The 17,260-nt window shown below is 59.2% G+C and overlaps 1 protein-coding gene across 4 annotated transcripts; it reads left to right on the top strand.

Moving 5' to 3' along the window:
* The first annotated feature begins 52 nt into the window (after nucleotides 1-52).
* On the top strand, nucleotides 53-16,367 carry ISG20 (interferon stimulated exonuclease gene 20). Of its 4 annotated transcripts, XR_006203333.1 has the most exons (5): nucleotides 53-311; nucleotides 598-849; nucleotides 9,089-9,289; nucleotides 9,432-9,577; nucleotides 10,989-11,055. XR_006203333.1 is itself a non-coding variant. In XM_042941043.1 (4 exons), the coding sequence occupies exons 2-4, from the start codon at nucleotides 622-624 to the stop codon at nucleotides 16,326-16,328; spliced, it is 513 nt and encodes a 170-aa protein (XP_042796977.1). In that variant the 5' UTR covers nucleotides 53-311; nucleotides 598-621; the 3' UTR covers nucleotides 16,329-16,367. The 4 variants fall into 4 exon arrangements, 3 of the variants coding, with proteins under 3 accessions (XP_042796977.1, XP_042796975.1, XP_042796978.1); XM_042941043.1 differs by lacking the exons at nucleotides 9,432-9,577; nucleotides 10,989-11,055 and adding an exon at nucleotides 16,245-16,367; XM_042941041.1 differs by lacking the exon at nucleotides 9,432-9,577 and having other exon boundaries at nucleotides 10,989-11,280.
* The last annotated feature ends 893 nt before the right edge of the window (nucleotides 16,368-17,260 follow it).

The following is a 17,260-nucleotide window of genomic DNA, read 5'->3' as shown; positions in this document are numbered from 1 at the left end:
GAGCACTTAAGTGTGTGGTGGGGGGGGGGGGGGAAGGCGAGACATGGGGACATGGAACCTGCCAGCTTTGTCCGTGGTGACTCAGGCCCTTGGGCCCACCACCTGCCAGCAGCCTGAGGATAAGGAGCAGCTCTGCCCTGCCCTGCCCCGGCCTCCCACCCCTGACTTCGCCTGATAACAAACCAGAAACTGAAACAGAGTCAGGATTCCCGGCTTGAAGTCAGAGATGAGTCACAGCTAAGAGCAAGTGCAGTAGCTGAGAAGTGGCACCAGAGAGGCAGACGTGAGCCGAAGGCACCAGAGGCGGGCAGGTGAGTGGGGGCTGGGACGGCGAGGCCAAGGCGCTTCCGCAGGGCCGCGGCCAGGGGAGCGGGTGGGAGGGGTCCTGGCGGTCCCAAGGCTGCTGGGCCAGACCAGAGCCCCTGGGACCGCCGGGCTGAGGAAGCCGGGCAGGGTGGCAAGGGGCCAGCTTCCCCTGTTGCCAGATGGCGTTCATGACAGACAGGGCAGAGGGGACAGGCTGGCTGGGTGGTGGCCGAGGACCCCCGAGGCCTCGGTCGGCCCTCGAGTGATGCCCCTCCCGCCTCCCCTGTCCAGCGCGTCTGCGGGTCCTGGTGACACATGGAGAGTGGCACCGAGGTGGTGGCCATGGACTGCGAGATGGTGGGGCTGGGGCCCCGGGGGGAGAGCGGCTTGGCTCGTTGCAGCCTCGTGGACCTCCACGGCACCGTGCTCTATGACAAGTTCATCCGGCCGGAAGGGGAGATCACCGATTACAGGACCCTGATCAGTGGGATCACACCTTGGCACATGCAGGAGGCCACGCCATTTGCCGTGGCCAGGCTGGAGGTGAGTGGAGGGCGGCGTGCCAGCCAGGCCGGGGGGAGGGGGGAGGGGAACCTGCGGACAGCCGCCCGCCATCCGCACACACACTTCCCGGCGCCTTGTCCAGGTGCCACATCTGGGACCTGTGACCCCAGCCGTGGAAGATTCCCCCCTCCGCCTCTGCATGACTAGGGCACGGAGAAACCTGTTGGTGTCTTCTTCACGTCCCTGAGAAGCCTTCCTCCATCAGACAACCTTAGACTCACGTCTGGGAGCAGCCTTCAGGGCATCGGGTCCACCTTGCTGGTCTTGTGATGGGGGGAACTGAGCGCCCCTGATGCCCCCCACAGCGTGATTCTTTGCTCTGCCCTGAGCTGCCACTGGCGAACCCCGTGAGGAAATGAGGAAAGTGAGGCCCTCGCCGGCTGGGCCCTGGTAGCAGGCCCCAGGTCTTGAAGAACAGGCCAGAGCCCCACCCCCACCCCACCCCCCCCCCCCAGGCTCCGGGAGCTTGTTCCCAGACCGCACAGTAGGGCCCTACCGTCGGCTAGAGGTCAGCGTGTGGCCCCAGGACCTCCCACCCTCCTGCCTCACCTTGTTGTGATGACTTTTCCAGTCTCCGCTTTCTGTTTCTGTTTCTGTTTCTCTGAATCACCAGACGGGAAGCAAAGTCTAGCACCTGCTTTAGTCCCTTCTGGGAAGGTTTGGAGGGGCGAGCGAACTCATCAGTATCTAGGCTGCCGGGGCTCGGGGAAGTCCCCAAAGAACAGAGGGGACCGCGGTCCGTCCCAACTGTGCACACCGCGTGCGTGCCAGGCTCCAGGCGCTGCAGAGAAACCCACGGCGGTAGCTACTGTTTACTGAGCGCAGGCTACTCGCCGGGTGCAATCCTGGGCACTGGCCGCCCGGAGCTCACTCACGCCTCCCGAATGGCCTGCCACGAGGCCTCTCAGGAGCCGGCAACTCACAGTTGGGAGGGGCCGGTTTTGAATCTCGGCCGGTGACTTAGCAGCTCCTTGGGCCAGTTACCTGGGCGGCCTCTCTGCACCCAGTTTCTCCCACCTGGAAAAGAAACTGGGTACGATAACAGCAGCAACCTCATAGGATTATTGTGAGGCTTGAGACAGCGCCTAGAAGGAGCACCTGTATTATGTAAGGACTCCAAAAATGTTAGCTATTACGAGCGTCTGTTATCCCCATGTTGCAGATGGGGAAACCGAGGCCTGCTTGAACTAAGTGTATTGGTTTGCTCGGGCCACCATGGCGGAGTAGCACGGACTGCGGGGCTCAAACAACAGAAATGTACTGTCCCAAAGTCCTGGAGGCAGGAGGTCTGGGCTCAAGGCGGTAGCAGAGATTTGTCTCTTCTGAGGCTGTGAGGGAGAGTCCGTTCCAATCTTTCTCCCAGCTCCTGGGGGTCTGCTGGCAGTCTTCGGTGTTTCTTGGCTTGTAGAAGCATCACCCTAATATCTGCCTTCTTGTTCGAATGGCGATTGCCTTGTGTGCGTGTTTTGTGTCCCCCACTTCCCGTTTCTGGAGACACCAGCCATATCGGATTAGGGCCCACCCTAATGACCTGATGACCAGTACTTACATCTGCAATGACGCTGTTTCCAAATAAGTCACATTTTGAGCTATTAGGGGTAGGATTTCAACACAGGAATTGTTGGCAGGGGCGGGGGCGGGGGGACACAATTCAACCCACAAGACTAAGTGACTCACAAAGTTTTAGGTAACTAGATGTGGTCAGGACTCAGAACTCAGGCTCAAAAGTCTAGGGCTGTGTGTCCAACAGGGGGCTGCCAGCCACACGTGGCTGAACACCACCAGTGTTCAAATACCTCCCATGGCTCCCTATTGCCTGAGGTCCCCCCAGCACACACTCATGGCCGTCCAAACCCTACCCACCTGCCATTCCTGCCTGCCCTTACAGCTCAGCCATCATCCAGCCAGTGCTCTGCCAAGCCCCTCCCCCTGCCCTCTCCCATCCCTGCCCCTGGTGCAGGCCAGAGGAGTCCTTCATGATGCCCTTCCCCACCCTGTCCACCACCCCTACCTCCCCACACTGGACTCTGTAGCGGGGGGCTCCAGTTCTCCTGGCTGTGGCCCCTGTGCTTTATTTATTTTTGTTTATTATTTTTGAGAGAGAGAGAGAGAGAGAGAGCGCAAGCGGGGAAGGGACAGAGAGAGAGAGAGAGAATCCAAAGCAGGCTCCTTGCTGAATGTGCAGGGCCTGACACGGAGCTTGAGCTCACGAATCGTGAGATCATGACCTGAGTGGACGCTTAAGTGACTGAGCCACCCAGGCGCCCGGCCCCCACCCAGGCGCCCCGGCCCCTGTACTTTAAAGCTTGTCTGTCCACACACATGGTCTGCCTCGTTCCACGTTCCTGCTGTGCACTCTATCTGCCCCCAGATTGGATGGTGTGCTTTGCACGCAGAAGGGACCCTGAGAATGTTTGTGGGACTACAGTTGAACCGATTTTCACAAAATACAGAGTTCTGGCAGCGGCACGGAACGAAATCGCCTCTGGCCTCCTGCTGGCCTTTGCTGTTAAGATGCAGTGATACGCACACGGCCTGGGAGGTGGAGAGCAAGTGCACTGTGTTTAGAACTCGTCTGGACGTGGCTCTGTGTCCTCTGGCTCGTTGCTAAACCTCTCTGTGCCTTCAGGAGGCACATCTACAGCACAGGGGTGACGAAGCAGCATGGGCGTATCCAGCACCATGTCCTGGAGCCGTGCTAAGTATTTTCCACGTGCCGCTGCCTTGACTCTCCACAACAACCCTGGGAAGTAGTTAACCAGTGTCATTACTCCATTTGACAGATGAGCAAACTGAGGCACAAGGCTGAGCCAACTGTCCAAGGAAGGAGTAGAGCAGAGACTCAAATTCTGGCTCCAGAGCTTGCTCTGGGATGTTCCGATCCCACGATCCACGTGTATACACGCTCCGTGAATGCTGAGCGTCCAGTATATGCGTGGGACAGTGCTAGGCACCCCATTTTTGAGCCAAGGCGGGAGAAGGCAACGGCTGTCATTTGTTTGCATGAACCAGGACACAAAGGCCGCTTGATCCCACTCCATCGCCCATAGCGTTCTAATCCCAGAGACAGAGACCGGGCTCACGGGCCCCAAGATGTGAAGAGCTCCCAAAGGGAAGAAGCCTATCATTGCCTCCCGCGCCGGGTGACGCCTCTCAGGTGAGATTAGGGCTCGCCAGGCTTTGGTTTCACGCAGGCAACTTTCAGAGGCTGCTCACCAACCTGTCTCTTCCTCCCCTAGGAGTGGTGACTGGGTCCCGCCAGTGGTGAGCCGTAGACCGGCCCGTGGCAGCCAGCGGGGTTCTGGGGATCCCCTAAGCCCCCCCCCACAGTCCACCCTGGAGGGTTGCTACCATAGGGCACTGAGATTGTGCAGGGGATCCCCCCTCCTCTGTTTTTTATTCTTATTTTTGGTAAAGTGGTTACATTACCTTTTTTTTTTAATGTTTATTTTTGAGACAGTGCAAGCGGAGGAGGGGCAGAGAGAGAAGGGGGCAGAGGATCAGAAGCAGGCTCTTCGCTGACAGCACAGAGCCCGAAGTGGGGCTTGAACTCAGAATCTGAAGCAGGCTCCAGGCTCTGAGCTGTCAGCACAAAGCCCGACACAGGGCTCGAACTCACGATCCGTGAGATCTTGACCTGAGCCAAAGGTGGACGCTCAACTGACTGAGCCACCCAGGTGTCCAGTTACATTACTTTTGTAGTGGAAAGTAATCGCTTGTTACCTTCCGAAATCTCTAGGTCTGACATCATCTAGAGCAGCAGTTCTCAGTGTGGAGTGGGTTTTGCCCCCCAAGGGACAAATGTCTCACTATCTGAGACATTTCTGGTTGCCACAAGTGGGGCAGGGGGCCTGCTACAGACATCCAGGGGGTAGAGGCCAAGGATAGTGGCAAACATCCTCTAATGCACGGGACGGCCCCTCCCCCAGCCACACACACACCAGAGAAAGTGTGGAAGTTGAGAAACTGGTCTATAGAGCCCCATGAATCAGGCTGCCAGCTCAGAAGAGAACCCAGGAGGAGACTGAGGTCCAGAGAGGGGCAGTGACTTGCTTAAGGACACACAGCAAGCCGTGATACAACTCAGTGTTCAGATTCAGGGCTCTCGCCTGGTGAGTTAATTAATGCTGTTTGTTTTGTTTTCCTAATTGTAATTTTTGATGGCGTGTAACTTACTTTTGTAAATTAATGCTCCTTTCATGTTAACCCGGTACACTGAGTCGCATCTACCCACTGACCAGGCTTGGGGAGGGATAATTACAGTTTTAGTTGGCAAACAAAACAGCCGAATCCCATGAAGCATCCCGGTTTAGGAGGGAAACGCAGACAGAAGAGAGGCCACAGTAGCCTGTGAACAAGGAGTTACTGGGCCAAGTGCCGCCTGCTGGGGCCCCGCCCCCGCTCAGGTGTCTCTGGGGCAGGTGTCTTTGGGGCTTGGCCAGATGGAGGAGGGTGACTTCACCGTCCAGGTTTCCCCTGGCATAAGCAGTCTTAGGGGGTGCGGGGAACAGGCTGGGGCAGGGCCACCTGCAGAACTGGGCAGGGGACAGGAGGAAAGGGGAGACTGAGGCCACTCTTGAAGATGAGAGGCCCTCTAGAAGGCCTACTCTTGAAGGCCTGGCCCTCTAGATTTTTCATAAGGGCCCCAGGTGATTTTTCCGACCAGGAACATCCGGGGAATACTTGGAACAAGAGTGGCACTGCAGTAGAAGGACCCTCCAGGCAGACACAGGCCACTGGTCCTGGTGCTACCCTGCCATGTGACACGGGTACGCGCTGCTCTGTAGCCCCCTTTCCCTGTTGGTAAGATGGTGTGATCACCCCGGCCTTGTAGGGGCCACGTCCCCGATCCAGGAAATCTGAGCGCTGCCCCGGGCCCAGCATGGCTCTCCGCTCCGCCATTAATGACGCTGGAGCAGGTTCTCAGCAGGTGGTAATAACAACTATAATAACAGTGATGGGGTCAGGCAGGTCTGGACACCTCACTGCAGCTCTCAAGTCACCAGCCCTGTCACCTGGGCAAGCCTCTTAACCTCTCTGGTCCCCAGGCCCCTCCTCTGGGACATGGAAATCAGAATACCCGGGTTGAGAGGTCTGGCCTGGCGCTGTGAGAGCAGCAGATGGGTGATTGTCCCTCCTCCCCACTCAGTTCTTTCCAGGAATTCGAGTCTCCGCCCCCTGTGTTTGGCACTCCTGACACTGACTGAGGGCAGGTCCCGCGGCCAGCAGGTCACAAAGCCCTGCGGTCCTGCCAGCTGGCAACTTCTCCCCATCCCTGGCTCCGGCAGGCCCCCCTCTTCCCTCCCCGGCCCTGTCTCAGAAAGTCGGGGGAGCCCTGGCTGCTAATGGGCCTCACCTCTCCAGGCCTTTGCCTTACAAATGGGGAAACCGAAGCCCAGAGATGGCCTGTGACCTCCCTGAGAGCACACAGCAAGTCCCAGCAGTCCCTCTCTGCCCAGTGCCCAGTGCCCAGCATGTTTTTGGCCTGAAACCTTGCTGACATCTCTCTGCTAAATAGACTCATCTCTTTTTTTCCTGATTCCTTCTGCTTGTCTACCCCCCCCCCCCCCATTTTATTTGTCTCCTCATGAGCCCAGCGATGCTGACTGTAGCCACCCCCTGCCAGGACCCTGGGGCTCAGGAAGTGATTAATTTCCCAGGAATCTACCTCACGATGACTCTTGTCCTCTTCCGCCTGGGAACAGTGCAGCGGTTTCTGGGATGGCAGACAGTCCCTCAGGGCTTTGTGTGAACTGGGCCTGAGCCAGCTCCTCGTTGGGGGAAACAGGCCACATTGTTCGGGAACACAAAGAATGTGAGCAAGAAAAGGTGTGTGACCCACAGCTGCCCTGAGGGGCCTGTGAGCACCACCCCTCTGCCACGGGCTGGCTGGCGGGGCCCTTTCCTCCACAGTAGGACTCGAGCTGCTGGTGAGGGCCGGTGTCCTCACCGCTCAGGTGACCTCTAGATCAGCAACACCAGCCCCACCTGTTAGAGACGTGAGATCCAGGGGCGCCCGGGCAGCTCAGGGGCTTAAGCGTCCAACTGTTGATTTCGGCTCAGGTCATGATCTCACGGTTCGTGGGGCTGAGCCCCACGGCCAGCTCTGAGCTGGGTGCGGAGCCTGCTTGGGATTCTCTGTCTTCCTCTCTCTCTGTCCCTCCCACACTCTCTTGCTCACTCTCTCTCTCTCAAAGATAAATAAATAAACACTGAAAAAAAAAGTGAAATCCAGAGTTCTGGGTTCACCAGGTGACTCCCACTCCAAACGTCCACTGGAACCAGCACGATCCATTCCTCAGGAGAGCTTCCCCAGGCCCTAGGCCTGGGCTCCGTCCAGAGGAGGCCCTGACAAAGCCGTGTGAACAGGGTGGGGTGACGTTGCCTGTTGACGGTAGATGGACGGAGCCCTGCTTCCACCACTGTGGCCAAGGACAAGTCGCCTCATCCCTCTGAGCCTTGGGTTCCTCTTCTGCAGAGTGGCCACAATGATCCTGTGGTCGCCAAGGGAGAGCATACCAATGTCCCCCATGATGTCTCAGAAGGCCACCAGAAACAGAAGCAGGGCACGGGAGGGTGTCAGCCAGGTGGCAGTCTCCTTCCCCAGGCACAGAAGACAGGCCAGAAGCTATGGGAGAGCTGTCCAGACGGGGGCCTGAGCCCCAAGATGCCCCTCCAGCTGGGTCCCGACACAGCTCCGCCCCAGAGCCCCCGTCCATCCTTCTCCGGTGGCAGCCCAGGTGAAGAAAGGGGAGCCTGTGTGGCCGTAGGTAGGAGGCTGTCCCCAGGGCCACCACGGGAGGGGAGTGGAGACGGAGTCCAGACGGGTGGCTTGGGTACTTCAGCGGTCACTCCCCGAAGCTCGGCCCCTGGGCTGGCGGACGCCAGGAGCAGGCCTGCTCTTCCTAAGTGTGCTCGTGACGGGCAGTCTGCTGGCTCTGAAGGCTGGCCCTGCCACTAACCAGCTGTGTGGCCATCCCAGTTGTCTAATGGTGCTCAGCAAATCGCCTCCAAACATAGTGGTTCAAACAATGTCAATATTTACTTTGCTCCTGCACCTGCAGTCTGGTCAGGGGCGGATGGGGACAGCGGTTGGGCTGAGGCAGAGGCACCCGGCAGGCCCGGAGCTGGAACCTCGGGAGGTTGGCTTGCCTACCCATCCCGTGGCTGGCGCCGGGGCCCCTCAGACTCGGCTCTCTGCCTCCAGTGCTCCCTCCAGCACGGTGGCTTCGGGGCAGCTCCGGGCTGCTGGGACACCGGCCCTCAGAGAAGTCAGAAGTCACACGGGCCGGCCCGTATTCAATTCAATTGGACTCCATCTTTTGCGCGAGCCAGAGTCAAGGAATCCGCAAACTTGCTTTAAGATCATGAAGAGTAACCTGGGGCAAATTATTTCACTCTCTTAGTGCTTCCACTTTTTTGTTTTCATCCGCAAAACATGGGCTGCGTTAGCTTTTTACGGCTGCTTTCTACAAAACCACAGGCTTAGTGGTTTAAAGCCACACGAACGGGTTATCCCTCGATTCCATGGCTCTACGGTCTGACCTGGGTCTCAAAGGCTGAAATTGAAGTGTGGGGAGGGCTGCGTTCCGTTCTGGAAGCTCTGGGGGGGAGTGCCGTTCCTCGCCTTTTCCGGCTTCTGAAGGCCGCCCGCCCGTGTTCCTTGGCCCGGGGTCCCCTCCTCCTCCTTCAAGGCCAGCAGGAGCAGGTCAGGTTCTCAGGGCAAAGGTTCTTAGGGCCTTCCACCTGGAAGGGCCCTTGCGATTCCGTTGGGCCCATGCGGGTAGCCCAGATCACCTCTCACCTTGCACCCCAAAGCCCACCTGCAGCTTTAACTTCTCTCCGCGTGTAAGGTGCTCGCGGATTCTGGGGTTAGGGCGCGGGCAGCTTCGGGAAGTCATTCATCTGCTTCTCACAGCAGGCTTGTTGACAGGGTTAAATGACACAGGTGACGTACTTAGATAAGTGCCTGGCACACGGGCGTGCTCAGTAGGTGCCACTGTCGTTACTCGTGCATGAGGAGAGGCCCGGTCCAGCCTCCTCATTATACAGATGATAGAGAGGGTTGAAGCCCAGAGAGGGAGGACAACTTGCTCAGAGCCACACAGCAAGTCGAGGAGGGACTGCTTCCCTCCGGTACCGCGAGGACCCCCAGTCGGCCCAGACCCGCCCGCGGGACCCCGTGTGATGTGCCGGGCGCGCGTCTCCCTGGCCACAGATCCTGCGGCTCCTGAAGGGCAAGCTGGTGGTGGGCCACGACCTGAAGCACGACTTCCAGGCGCTGAAGGAGAACATGAACGACTACTCCGTTTATGACACGTCGGTGGACAGGCTGCTGTGGCGGGAGGCCGGCCTGCAGGGCTGCGAGCGCGTCTCCCTCCGCGTGCTCAGCGAGCGCCTCCTCGGCAGGCGCATCCAGGTGAGCACCTGCCTGCTTTGGCGGGGGGGGGGGGGGGGGGGGGGGTAGGGAGGCTGGCCCCTCCCCCCAGGGCCCGCCCACCACCCCCAGGGGCTCCAGAACCAGCATTGGACCCCGAAGGCGCTCTGCGTCTCCCCCACAGCCTTGAGAGGCCGTGTGCTTGCCAGCGAGGAGGGGCGCTGGCCTCGGGGTTCCCCAGCAGCCGGCCCTGGACGAGGACCCGAGCGCAGGAGGTTCATTCCAGAGGTGACCCCGGGACGTGCTGGTGGAGCCCAGCGCCCAATATAGGTCTTGTTTGTTTTTAAACTCCAGCCAGTTACTCTGTGGATAACTGAAGTTTTTTTCTTTGATGTTTATTTATGTTTGAGAGAGAGCCAGTGTGAGCGGGGAAGGGGCAGAGGGAGAGGGGGGTAAGGGACAGAGGATCCCAAGCGGGCCCCGTGCTGACAGCAGAGAGCCCAATGCGGGGCTCGAACTCACTAACCTTGAGGTCCTGACCTGAGCCCACGCTTAACCACCTGAGCCACCCAGGCGCCCCAATAACTGACGTTTAATCCCACTGCAGGCCTCTGGAATAGGGTAAAACGCAGCCCTCAGATCTTTTCCAGGGAGCGGCGGTATTTACACACAGCTCCCAGCAGGCAGGGCTGCTGCTGCTCCCGGAGCCCCCATTTCTCGGCACTCGTAGTCTCCGGCGAGGCCCAGAAGAGGTGGTCCTTGGGGGCTCACGGAGGTGGCAGGGCCGAGGGAGGTGGGCCGGACACCAGCAGCCACGGGTCCACGTGGGGGAGGTATTTATTAGCACCTACTCTGTGCCGGGCTGGTCAGGATGCTGGAGACTCAGGGCTGAGCAGGGCTGGCTTGAGGAACTCCTGGGTTGAGGGAGGGTGGCCCGTTAGCCCGAAGGGATGAAGGAAAGCAGGTCTGCAGGAATCTGAAGAGCTTGAGTCTTAGTGGAGGAGGGCGGGGAGGGGAGGGCACTGGGGAGGGAGCAGGGGACGCGCCTGATTTTGGACCCCTCCGTTAGCCTTGTGGCACGCAGGACGGAGGACAGAATACACAGCACGTGGATTCACCCAAGTGCTGAGCAAGTAGCATTTAGAAACATCGTTTTGGCATTTAAAAACAAAATTTTTTAACATATATTTATTTTTGAGATAGAGAGAGGCAGAGCATGAGGGGCAGAGGGAGACACGGAATCAGAAGCAGGCTCCAGGCTCCAGGCTCCAAGCTGTCAGCACGGAGCCGGACACGGGGCTCGAACCCCCTGAACTGTGAGATCATGACCTGAGCCGAAGTCGGGGCTTAACCAACTGAGCCATCCAGGTGCCCTCGAGTATTTTTTTTATATTCGCCTGGTCCCCTGGAGCTCCCTCTGTGTCTGTGTGTCTGCAGCCCCTCCTCCCCTCACCAGATCATAAGCACCTCGAGGACACAGCCTGGTTCTCCGGATGCTGGAAGCTGTGCCTGGCCATGCCTGGGCCTAGTGCCCCAGCTCTGGGTCAGACAGGAGAAGCCGGGCCTGCTCGAGCCACCTGCGGCGTCCAGGGTGTCAGAAGGCTGGGGCTGCCCACCCACCGACCCCCCTCAGGGCCCGGGAAACCGGGGTGCAGGCGGGGAAGGCCCAGGTCACAGGGGGTCTCTGCATTCAGCCTTACCCCAAGTCCCCCCCCCTCCCGCTCTGTCCATGTGTCTACAGAACAGCCAGTTTGGACACAGCTCGGTGGAAGATGCCAGGGCGACGATGGAGCTCTACCGAATCTCCCTGCAAATTCGGGCCCGCTGAGGGCTGCCGGCCCGGTGGTGGGTGACCGCAGCTCCAGCCGGCCCCTTCCGCAGGGACTCCCCCAGGGTCTTCTTCTCTTCGGGACAGCAACTCCCCTGCTTTTGGAAAACACGTCTTTAGTAGTAAAATGGCTCTGTATTTTTTTCTGCTGCCCCAGTGGCTACTCCTGTTGCCTTTTTCGGAGCCGGGTCACGGTGACGGGCCGTGGTCCACGCGAGGCTTAGACAACAGGGAAGACGGGGCTGGAATGGGGGGCTGGGGAGCATATGTATGTCAGTCTCTTTAATAATCTGGAATCCTTGAAGAATCTAGGTGGTATGCAGCTAAGTAATGCCCTTGCCTCTGCCTCCCTTTTCCTGTTGCGCTTATGCCCAGGGGGGTGGCACCAGGCTCAGAGGTCCGTTCGTGTCATCTTGGAATGGGTGCCAAGGCCCTGGTGAGCCCGGAAGCCGAGGTACAGAGACTGGGGGGGGTGCTACCCGAAGTGACCTTCAGCAAGTTGCCCCTCCTCTTGTAAAACGAGGAAGCAAAGGCAGGGGACTCTGAAGTCAGAGAGAACGAGGCTGGACTCCGGGCTCTGGCATTTAGGAGCCGTGTGACCCAGAGCGAGTGACTTAATGGCTCTGTGCCTCAGTTTCTCCATCTGTAAAATGGGGGATTCTAACAATTCCTAGGGTTCTCGTGAGACGTTGCATACAAAGCCCCTAGCACCACGCCTGTCAGCTTGAGCACCCAGCAAATGTCAGTAACTGGTGGTTATTGTCTTGGGAGACCCCAGGGAGAGCAACTGCACTCTGCTGTGGGTCCCTGACCTCTGATGGAAGGGCGTGCATGGCGTGTGGGGAGGAGGGTGCACACCAGAGCAGTCACTGCTCATCGGAAGCAGCAGATGCAGAGTTGGTACTTTTAATCCATGGCGGGGTCCCTCCAAACCAGAATTACCCTGGGGGGAGGGGGGCAGGCGATTCTGGCGCCGAGGACACTTCAGGCACCTGAGATGCTTTTTAAGCAACCCCAGTCCCTAAGCACCGTGTTCTCACACTTGACCAAGCATCGGCATCACCTGGAGGGTGCCGGACCCCACCCCCAGACTATCCGACTCAGCCAGACTGCGGTGGGGCCCCAGAATCTGCATTCCTAACAAGTTCCTCACTGATGCTGGTGACCCAGGACCACGCTGTGAAAGCCACCGCTAAGCATCAGGTGATTGAACGTGCGGCCGCAGCTGACAGCCACTGGCCTATGGTCCGGGTGCCACCAGGCTGGACCCCTGCCATCCCCTCTGGCCGCCAGCTCATGCAGAGAGAGGCCCACAGCCCTGAGACATGTGTCCCAAATGGCCCCACCCCACAGATGAGGGGCTTCAGGTAAGGTTAAGGACACAAGGGACTCAAATCCAGGCCCGACTGCCTCATAATGGCAGCGCCCCCCACTCGCACACTGACTTCTGGGGACCTGGAGGACTCCCTCCCCCGTCTGGGAATGCGGGGAGGTGCAGCTTGCTCTCTCCTGCCCTGGCGCCCACCTGACTTCCAGGGCTGTGACCTGGCCCTCTGCTGGGATGATCTGGGGGGAGCCTTCAAAGCAGCCGGGTGCGGCCGCCTTGCCTGGCTGAGACTGGCCAGCAGGTGGTGCCCTTGGGCCGTCCGCTGGGCCGGAGGCCTTGAAGGCAGGACCGGCTGGAGGAACACTTGGGCAAGAAGTGTGAGGGGCTGTCTTTAAAAATGGTTAGGGGGCTGCAACCGTGACCCTCCAGGCCGCCCTCGCTTAGCCCCTGAGCTGAGGCTCAGAGAGGGGCTGGGACGGTGAAGCAGCCTGGCCTAGAAGGTGAGCCTGGGCTCTCGGACTCCCAGGTCAAGGTCCTTTCCACGCCTTCAGGCCTCCTTGGAAGGAGGGGAGAACCAGGACTCCCAGAGCAGCGGCACTCCCCAGGGAAATCCGTACCCAGCTTCCCGCTTCCGGCTGTGGTGCTAGGATGCCCCCCGTGGGGAGGTGCCCACCCTACCTCCCAGGCGGACGCCGAGGGGAGGGTCAGGACCCCAGAGGGGGCGTGTGCCGTGGGCTCTGGCCCCGCTCAGGAGCCCCCATCTTCCGTACAGCCAGTTCCCCGGGGGGAGCGACACAGTCACACGGGAGACTCCGAGGTGGTCCTCCAGAGAGCACCAGCTTCAGAGTCAGGCTGACTTGGCTTGCGGGTCTCACCCCTGAGAGAGCAGCCGTCCCACCAGGTGGGCCAAGAAGGGGGCTGCGACCTCATTCGCAGGGTGCCCAGCACCAGGCCGGAGCGGGGTGAGGACCTGGGAACTACGATCGTCAGTAAAATAAAGGCCCGCCTCTGAACTCCCGACCTACCTGGGTCCCAGCACAGCTGGAGTTCTTGCCTGCAAATGTCAGTGTCATTCGATGAGGCTGTGAAACGTGGAGGAGGAGGAGCTAATGCTTGCTGCGTGGCTGCTTTGCGAGGAGTTGTGTCGTCCGCTCCCAGTGGCCTGGACAAGCAACTCAGAAAGCAGAGCTGGTGAAAGCAGGAGCCCTGCTCTTACCGGGGGGGCTAGAGTCTTCCTTGCACAACTTTGCCTCAGTCTCCTCATCTGTAAAATGGGTATGTTAGTCCCAACGCCCGTAGCTGTCCACGGGAGCAGATAGGGCCGGGGAAGTGAAACCGCCCTGCAATCTGCCGCCGCCTATACAGGCTTCGGGTGGAATCTCGTCGCCCAGCGAGGCCACTGCCGCGTGCCCTTCTGCCCTCGGTTCTGGCAGGTACAAGTCAGGGTCCACCCCAGACACACAGGCAGAAGGTGGAGCTGGGCCTCGCCTTCTGCTCCCTCCTTCCTGAGCCCTTTAGCCGCCCCACTTTACTCCCCCGGCTAGTTTCCACTCCCCAACCCTGCCCCAGCTTCCTTCAGACCCACAGCCGCTGGCATCCTCCCCTAGCGCTGCCCTCCTGGACCGGGGGTCGGGCGTGTCCGTTCTTACTTTGTCCCTTCTATCTCAGCTCACGGCGCATCTGCCCCTGGGTGCCCTTCCCAGACCCTAAACACCCTGGGGAACTGTCTCTGCTCCAGGGCAGGATGGCCAGGTGAGTGAAGCTACTGTCCAGTCCCCAGAGACCATGATAGAGCCCAGCGTAATGACAGCTCCAGGAGAGGGAGGGGGAGTTTGCAGGGGTGCTGGTCTCTCGCCAGGTGAGCGCTCTACCTGGCGTCCGGGCCAGGGCGGCTCAGGACATGTGGTCTCACCTGAGCCCGTCTCCTCCCGCCCCAGGTGGGCCTACAGGGTGAGCTAGAGGAGAAGAAGGGAGAGTGTGGGCAGGTGCTCCAAAGCTCCCAGGCGTAAACGCCTAAGGGACCAGTCCAGGAAACAAAGGAGGAACTCAGGCCTGACGCGCCCTGCAGCACGGGCCGTGCGTAGTTTGTGTGGACTCAGCTGATGGTGGCCGTGCAGAAATGCTGACCGGTGGAAACATCTTCAGGGCTGTGTCTGGCCCCCGGGCCACCAGTGTGGGACCTAAATGAACACCAGTGTTCATTTATTTATTTTTGAGAGAAAGAGAGTGAGCAGGGGAGATGCAGAGAGTGGGGGTTGGGGAGGGGGGAACAGAGGATCCAAAGAGGGCTCCGTGCTGACAGCAGAGAGATTGGTGCAGGGCTCGAACTCACAAACTGTGAAATCACAACCTGAGCGAAAGTCGGATGCGTAAGCGACTGAGCCACCCAGGTGCCCCGAGGATGCGCTGCCTTGAAAGCACTCCTCAGTGGGTTGGGGCCCTGATTTATATGCTCAGGGCTTGCCCCATCGAAGTTCCCACCCAGGATAAATCCAATCCCACTTCTATGGGGTGACCTGTCTCCTACCTTTACATCATTTTCACGTCTCTCACTTCTACTACCCTGAGTCTTTTAAGCTTAGTTATTGGAGAGAGAGAGAGAGAGAGAGAGAGAGAGAGAGAGAATGTGAGTGAAGGCAGGGGAGGGGCAGAGAGAGAGAATCCCAAGCAGGATCCACGCCGTCAGTGCAGAACCTGAAGTGGGGCTCGAACTCAAAAACTGTGAGATCATGATCTGAGCTGAAACCAAGAGCTGGACACTCAACCCACGGAGCCAGCCAGGCGCCCCTAGCCCGAGTCTTTGACTTTCCAGGTTAGATGCCCCAACGTCATCAGCGTTTTCCCCTCTCTGTGGGGCCCCTCCCACTTCCCCTCTGTCCCACCACCTGCCCATCGCCCGGCCTGTCTGTCCCTTCCCTGCCCACTCCCCGCAACCCCCTAGTCAGCGATTCTTAGCAAGTGGGGAGAGGGTGGGAAGGGAACCAGGACTCCCCGAGACAAGGGTGCAAGCAGCATCCTCCGGCCCGGGGCTGGCTTGGGGAAGACCTGTATGTTCACACGGATCTGGCAGAATGAACTGAGGCACTGAGGATGGGGTCCCTTTTTGCCACCTAACCCCAAGGCATCGAGGAGAATTTGGGGGTGGCTGGAAATGACGGTCTAAAAATGGCCCTGTCTCACTGCACGTACCTGAGTCACCTCTGACTCAGGCCCATTTGCTGCTGGGGTGAGGGGATTGGAAAGGTCTCTTTCGCCTCTCACACCCCTCGGCCTTCCCTCCCTCCTTTGCCCGCCCGGCCTGAATGGAGAAAAGCGCTTCTATTCAGGGAAAGGATTCTCTGCCCTGCCCTGGCCGGCTAGCTGTCTTCGGGCACTCGCCCAGCCCCCGCTCCCCACCACCCCCGGCCCCGTCCAAAGGCCCGCTGTCTTCCAGGGTGAGGATCCAGCCCGGTCTGGTTCCAAGGGTGGTAAGAACGCTGCCCGCTTCCTGCCCGGCGTGCTGCGGGCTGGGCCGGGCTCCGCGGCCAAGAGACTTACTCACTCGTGGAACAATTTCTCCTCTATATGGAAAGAACATATGCTTTTCCTGCTGGGGGAAGAGAGGGTTTTGAGCAGCTTTGCCGAGACGTGTAGGAAAAGGCAAACGTTGGCCTGGCCCCAGCACCCTGCTTTCAAGCCATGTGCTGCGTGGTCGGTGGCAGAACACGTTGGCATCCGATCCCAGGTGCGGGGGGCGGGGTGGGGTGGCGGGGAGGCCCCGGGAATACTGTTCGGGACCTCCGACTTAGGACACTGAGCTAGCGGGTGTCGTCACGTCTTCATTTTCCTGTTCTGTCCTCCAGCGTTCGGGGCTCAGCCATCCCAGCAGACCCCCCACCCAAGACCCTCAGTCTGAAGGAGGAGCTCGAGCCGTGGGGAGCCGGTAGGACCTGGCTGTTCAGATCTCACTGCACCCAGGACTGGCTGGAGTCTAAAGAAAGGAGAGGCAGCTGTAAAATAAAAATTCTTTCTCTGTGAGCTAGCATCTTTCCTCTAAGGGACAGGAAAAGGCTGGAAGCAAGAGATCGAGGCTGGCGCTCCTCTGTAATGAGGAAACCCCAGGAGCCTGGACCGCAGTGCAGCCACAGGAAGGGCAGGACCTGGCCAGCAGCAGGTTGAAGGCCAGTCACTCCCCCCCCAACGCCGCCGCCCCCCCCAACCAATTGCTTCCGGGCTGGGCACTCCTGAGCAGCAGCCCCTCTGAGCTTCTGTTCCTGACCTGCAGACTGGGGATAGTGATAACCGCCCGGTGCAAGGGTCAGAGACAACGACGTGAAGTGATGGGAACAGACGGACGCTCAGAGAAACACGGCCTTGAACCAAGATGCATCCCGGCTCTGAGCAGGGGCCTGGCTGCTGGCCAGGGTGGGGGATGGGCACCGGGCCTGGAAACGCCTGCTGTGGCCGACTGTTTCTGGGTCCTCCAGGAACCGGGTGCCTTTTGTCCCGCCCTCTCGGGCCTGCCCCTTATTCAATTTATTCACGTCAATAAATTGCGTCTCCTGGTGTACTGCCGGTGTGTTAATGGTCTGGGCCCCTATTACGGAGTATCACAGACTTTGATTTTCACAGTTCTCGAGGCCCGGAAGTCCAAGCTCAAGGTGCCAGTAGGTCTGACATCTGGTGAAGGCTCCTCCTGGTTTGCAGACAGCCATCTTCTTGTGGTGGAGACAGAGGGCACCTCTCTTGCGTCTCTTCTCTTCTTTTTTAAAAAAAAATATATTTTTTTAATGTTTACTTTTGAGACACACACACACACACACACACACACACACAGAGTGTGAGCAGGGGAGGGGCAGAGAGAGAAGGAGACACAGAA

This window comes from Panthera leo, chromosome B3 (assembly GCF_018350215.1).
Source record: "Panthera leo isolate Ple1 chromosome B3, P.leo_Ple1_pat1.1, whole genome shotgun sequence".
NCBI classification, from domain to species: Eukaryota; Metazoa; Chordata; class Mammalia; order Carnivora; family Felidae; genus Panthera; species Panthera leo.
Note: the sequence above shows the minus strand (reverse complement) of the source record. Positions and strands in the feature narration are given on the sequence as shown.

Bases quoted from the DNA above. Each gene is read 5' to 3' on its own strand.
- ISG20 (XM_042941041.1), top strand. From the start codon at position 622: ATGGAGAGTGGCACCGAGGTGGTGGCCATGGACTGCGAGATGGTGGGG. The intron at 850-9,088 runs GTGAGTGGAGGG...CCCTGGCCACAG, and splicing joins TTGCCGTGGCCAGGCTGGAG to ATCCTGCGGCTCCTGAAGGG. The intron at 9,290-10,988 runs GTGAGCACCTGC...ATGTGTCTACAG, and splicing joins TCCTCGGCAGGCGCATCCAG to AACAGCCAGTTTGGACACAG.